The sequence below is a fragment of the Eurypyga helias genome, unplaced genomic scaffold (genome assembly GCF_000690775.1).
Source record: "Eurypyga helias isolate BGI_N326 unplaced genomic scaffold, ASM69077v1 scaffold1957, whole genome shotgun sequence".
Classification (NCBI taxonomy): domain Eukaryota; kingdom Metazoa; phylum Chordata; class Aves; order Eurypygiformes; family Eurypygidae; genus Eurypyga; species Eurypyga helias.
Genome location: NW_010259607.1, coordinates 10,507 through 16,823, shown reverse-complemented (window position 1 = coordinate 16,823; position 6,317 = coordinate 10,507). Strand labels below are relative to the sequence as shown.

Below are 6,317 nucleotides of genomic sequence, written 5' to 3'. Positions count from 1 at the left end.
GCACACTAACAGCACTTTATTCAGTGTGTAAGGAGCAAATGAAGTAAGCCGTGCTTTTAGCATGCCAAGAGGCAGAAACACTGGAATGTAACAAAGACAAACTCACAATTCTACCAGTATAAACATTCAGTCAACATTCAAGAACTGTCAAGACTACACCACAAGAATTAAGATGCTTTTTATATATCCCATGATGTAATAATTGAATTATAAATGTTAATGCCGATTCAGAACTCTTCTTACCTCACATTATATCCCAAATGGCTTCTGCTATATTAGGCTCTGAGCTATATTAGGCATTAGGAATATGGTCTACTTGCTTTAGAGCATACCATGGGAAACCTTACTGATACAAACAATTATTTTGCCAATACTGTTTATTTCTGCCCTAATCGTCTTCCTTGCTGTTATACCAGACCAATTCACAACTGTACAAATACCTGTTAAAATCTTAATGTACAAAAGTGGCACCCTAAGCTAATCCAAGGTGAGGTGGAGTGGTTTTATTTGGTTAAAGTGGCTTTCTGAAATTCAAAAAGTTTAAACTCATTTTAGCTGTTATGCTACAGTATTATTGGGGTAGGTCTTCTATTCTAAAAATTTGTCATTTCTCTGAAATTCTCCCCTACTGTTCAAGCCCACTCAAAAATAAAGTAAGTTTGGGTCTAACATAATATCCCACCTTGCTAGATTTTAAAGGTTTGGGTTTTTTTTTTTTCCCTTCCAGAATTCGGTTTAAAGTGGTTTTAGTGACTAATTTGCTTCAGAATTATTAGTTAAGAAGGAATTTTGTATTTGCTACCAAAGCAATGTAATATGAGAGCAAGTTAACACATGCAATTTTAACCAAATTTAATAAATACTATGTACTAGCGTTACTGAACGTATTTCATACAGTATGTATCCAAACTACTCTTCAGGCATAATCCATTAAAATTTGCAAAGAGAAAAAAAAAAAAAAGGAAAAAGAGGGGGGAGGATGTAAAACATGCATGCTTTCATGCATAAAAAAACCCAGAACTCTTCAAACACCATTTATAAGTTAACACTCTCACAGCTCAGACTTCAGTGCAACGGCTAAATCAATCAACAGTCAAAGAACAGAACCATGCAAAGAAGAGCAAGTTCTTAAAATATCCCCAAACAAACAAAAAAACCCAAAACCTGTTATCCAGTATCCATTCTGCAATGCAAAGGTGAGACACTAAGTCTACTAAAAGGCTATTATGGCTTAATTTTGTTTTGCAGATTAATTATGCAGCACTTGAAAAATGGAAAGGTGTGGCTTCCCCTCTGACCAGCAGAGTTAAAAATCTCTCCATTTTCCTTTATCATCATGGGATACTCTTTAGGCAATCTAAATTATTCAAGACTTGCCACTTTCAGATGGACACAAGATCAAGTGTACCAGTTAGGATTTCACATTCACAGTACATAAGAAAATACACATGGAAGGAAAAGTAAAGGGTTAACTTAACAGGATTTATTCACAGGAATACATGTAAGTAGAGAAAAAAAAACACAACACAAAAGCTAAACAAATGAAATGAAGAGGATCCAAACCAACTTTCACTCTGTAGCTTTAAACTTGCACCCTTGTGCATTTAACTACATCACAAAGGGCCACCAACATGCGCCGACACAGTGTAGATACCCTGCATTACATCCATTAACTCAAAACATCTCTTTAAGATCATGCTTTGAACATAAAGAAAGCATAGAAGGTAATATGTTGAGTGGGAACAAACACAAATATAGCAATCATATCATCAACTTCTACAATTGTCTTAACGTGCCAACTAACATTTATGCAGCCTTTAACGGGTCTTACCATGTAACTCATTTTTAGAGATTCTGATAAAATCACTAGTATATAACCATGCAGAAAGCACATCACACTGACAGCACAGAGGCAAGTATTTTGCACAGCTATATCAGCTTTCCACATTGTGCAGGTTACACACAATACAATATCAATCTTATTCTTAACAGATCCTATAAAGGTATTTCAAGGCCTAATTGTTAACTACAGTACTTTGTATCTATATTCTTAATAAATCCACAGAATCTTAGAAAGGAATTTTAAATGCAGGGCTATATTGAGTTGGTAAACTGCAACACAAAACTGGCGCAACATAGGTAAACGTATACCAATTTCACTCTATGTGATGCAAGCATGCTACTTTCCCACTAATTTAAATTACTTCTGATCACTATGAGCCAGAACACATGCCTGAACCTTAAACTGCACGTTAAGAATAATGCCTTACTCTAGAAATTAAATCTAATGAAGTACAATAACAAAATCATATCCACTATTTTATTTTTTTAATGCAAAAATCAACATGTCAATCTTTCCTTTAATGTGTCCCTCCCCTTATCCCCAAAATGAAAGGAGTGACTCATTTGGCAGCTTGCAGGTTGATTGATTTTGTTCAAGTTAACCTTTATCCATTTATAGTGGTGTTTCTATATTGTACACTGCAAGTGCTTGCTCCTAATACAGACACAAGCTGCATTTTAACTGTACTAACTTCATTTGTGTAGTTCTTCATTAACATGCAAATACCTATGAATCCTATCAAGCAGGATGAAATAATGTAGAAAACCCTTACTCAAAAAAACACAAAAGAAAGAAGAAAGCCTTTTACTGTTAATGACCCCTATTCTTAGGTTTCCTTTATTGTGCGCAAAAGTTTTCCTCTTTACGTATCCCCTATGGTTCAATTATAAAGTTCTTTTGGTACAATTCCCCACAATATTCCAGAATGTACTGTTTTGTGACTAGATTTTTTTTTTTCTTCTTCACATCCAGTGCAGAGTTGTAATAGGAGACAGATTTCCACCCACAAAAGCTCCAGATGTTAAAACATTTCAGCCCCAGATTTAAAAACATTCCCCAACATCGACTTAATACAGTGACGGCAACACCTCCCTCCCGCCCCTCCCAGTAGGGTTGGGATTGTACTGTATTCCCTACTGGTTTACCCTTCCCCCCAGTAAAGGGTAACATTTTCCCTGGGTGCAGAGGCTCCCTCATGGTCTCCCAGACTGAAGGACCTGTAAAAGGAAAAGATAAAAGTGTAATTAAATCTTACCTTGAACCTTAACTGACAGATCTGTCCATAAACAAAAGAGCTCTTGCCTTACCTATTCATAGGTAAATGTTTGAAAATAGTTTATTTTTATTCCATTGTTCAAATCAAAACATGTAATTCATACAGGATTTATGTCAGTGACTTTGGAAAAAGTCTTAGGTTGACTTTTAAATCATCCATTCAACAATAAAGCAGAATTGCACGATTCACTCCCATAATCTGAGTACAAAAATTCTACAGCAAGTATCAAATTTACATAAAAAGACTGGCTGAATAAATCTTAATTCACTCCATTTTTTGGGGTAGCATAAATAATGTCTTCACAGTATCATACTGCTTCACACATAGGAAATTTGCTTTATACAGTTTGCACAGATAGCATACAAAGCAAGGCAGTATAATATAACTATTCCAGAATGCACACTGTTCTTTGCTGAAGTTGAATCATTCTCTGCACAGAACTGTAACAATTCCAAACTGGTGCACAAAATAGAACATGGCAATAATAAACACATCAGCCTCCCCAAACTTTCAAGCTCTACAGTTACAGCAGAGCTATAGATTAGCAAAACATGCTTTATACAGTGCAAAAATCATCTAGTGTGTGGTTAGGAGTGTACTGAACTTCTGGTGGATAAAATGTGGTCACATACTTGCTTTCCTATCCTAGAGGAATATTCCTGCTCAGACCACATCTGCTATCTAGTAATTCTTAAGTGGCCTGTGGCTTTAGTATGATGGCATGAGGATCATATTCATCACTTTGCTTATTAAACTCAAACCAGTACTTTGTTATACCTACACTTCCAACTTCATCTTGATACACTACTGTGTGTATGATACACTGTTTTTCTTTTTCTCTCTCTGTAGAAATAAAATAACAGAATCAGAAAACTGCTTTTGCTACAGCTACCGTCATTTTTCCCTTCTTACAGGAAGAAAAGATAGCCAGTGTATCTGAAAAATTATAGTCTGATGAATTAATTATGCTTCATATTATGCAGTGATGAAGTGTGTTATACAGCTCTGTTTAGTAAGAAAGATTTGCCTGCTTACCTCTAATTATGGGACTGCAGCTACAGTGCATGAGGTTAAACTCCATAGTAAGCTGCAAGGCGCTCTTTTAAGGGAAGAGGAAACTGGTCAGAGAAACGCCTCCAATTCTCATCCCCAACTTGATTTTTAAATCCATGAAGAATCTACAAACAAAAGGCAGGGGGAGGGGAGGAAGTCAAGATGATCACTAAAGAGAAGATACATTATTTACTAGCAACATATGCAGTAAGCCAAATTGCTGGAAAGTACACCGGTCCATTTGAATTTTCCAACTCAATTCTGAAATGCTACTAAGAAACAAAGGAAGTCTAGTGACATCTGTCTTAACTGAAATGTTTTTTCTTTTAAGGGTGACATACAGAATATAGGTGCCCACACAAATTAGTGTGTGTATACATATCTGTATGTATTTCTAATGACTAAGGTGACTCATGACCTAGAGTTAGGCCATTTCAGAACACGAAACATTTTATCAACTGACACAGCTTATATATGCCAAGATCACCGTGTGCACATGTGTAATGCTGTGGGAATAAAGCTGAGCCGAAACTGCAGCCAGCATTTGACAGAACGAGTATCTGTCAACTTCTAGTACAAATGCAAAAGCGTCATGTGAGAGCTCTGCTCTTTCCATGGAATCTAAGACAACTGTCATGAAAAAGGAAGCTGTTAAAATCTTGTGTGTTTTGGAAGAACAGGGTTCTACAGTCAGCAGCAGCCAAAAGCCAGTGAAAGAAGTGAAATAAAAATAAAATCTACAGGTTTCAGTCTGGACCTTCCAATGTAATAAATAGACTGAAAACTATGAAAACTACATTATACTATCAAAAAGGTCAGTACGTTAGCTATGAAAACAGCAGGTTAAAAGGCAAACGTTAGAAAGAATACAAGCAGATGAAATGGGTCATCCTCATAGAAAATTATGCCAGAGTCTACAGTTTTGTTTTTCTTTTTAAATTCAGTGATACTGAATTGTGTAAGAGTCTCATGAACATACCCTCACAGAAAATCAATGTCAAAGCTCATGGTACCGAGTTGACCCTCAACACAACACTCCCAAGCAGAGCTGTTCTTAAGTAGGATGTACTGATGACTACGTTAGAGTGTCACCAGATAACTTACTGCTTTTCTCCCTGAAAAGAGACCTTCCACTAGCAGGCTCACCTCTTTCCTAACCCAAAGAGTCAGATGAGCCAGCTGACAAGAAAACACTGCGAATCTAAGACTGTTCAGGTATGACACAAGGAACACTTAAAATCATCCTCCAGTGGAGACTTAGCAAGTGAGCTTCACCTACAGTCTCCAGATACCCTGCTTTTATAAAAAGTGATACAGTTCTTGGGGTCCATGTCAGATTTCAACACTGGCAGCTCATCTGTGCATGCCCTTGGAAGTGGTATTTTCTCTCTCATCTCTAGTGCTAAAGAACAAAACAAAACAGAAAAAAGAAACACTGGACAATGTATTTTTTTCCCCGACTGCTCCTGAAAGGCGTTATTATTGTTGGAAAACATCTAACTGGACTACAGCAAACAGGTATTCATGAGGAAGTAATCTAAAAACTGTGTGTGCCATCACTTGAAGAGGAGCTTCCTTGCATGGCAAAAAGCACTTTAATAGATGTCCTTATGCCAGGTGCACAAGAACCATTACGTCTAGTTTGACTGCATTAGATCCCACACGGGTAACTTGGAATGAATTGGAAGAAGATGAGCCTAATTTACTGAAGCAATTATTCAGTGTGGAAGGTCCAGTGCAGTAACACCCACTGACACTGTGCAGGACAAACATCAGAGACAGTATCCTGGACTTCTTTTAAGCTTGTAAGTATTTGCTGTTTCCTCCAGCTAATGCTAGAATGATCATAGCTGTGCATTTCCTGGACCTGATGTTCCTTCAAAGGAGACCAGTTATCTGAGAGACTAAATAGGACAGTCCTATAAAACAGTCATTTCTTTGCTCTTAAAAGATGACATAAAAAAGTTCTAGCTTCTGCTCTGATGCTCACATATAGCATAACTTGAAAAAAGAAGTGCCAATATTGACCCATGATCCAGTTACTATTTAGCATTATGCTCCATTTTTGCTTTAAGAGAAGTATCATGAACTTCTGACAGACATCCTTTGTAAAAACAGAGACTTCATTTTACAGTTTATGAGGGG

At 36.8% G+C, this 6,317-nt stretch overlaps 1 protein-coding gene across 1 annotated transcript in view; it reads right to left on the bottom strand.

Moving 5' to 3' along the window:
• Positions 1-1,461: 1,461 nt before the first annotated feature.
• The window catches only part of LOC104511899 (transportin-1-like), a gene marked incomplete at its 5' end in the record, with an annotated part of 14,311 nt that continues 9,455 nt past the window's right edge, over positions 1,462-6,317 (bottom strand). The window contains 2 exons of the mRNA XM_010154691.1: positions 1,462-3,060; positions 4,155-4,297. Coding sequence (XP_010152993.1) covers positions 4,190-4,297 — 108 coding nt within the window. The remainder of the gene's footprint in view (positions 3,061-4,154; positions 4,298-6,317) is intronic.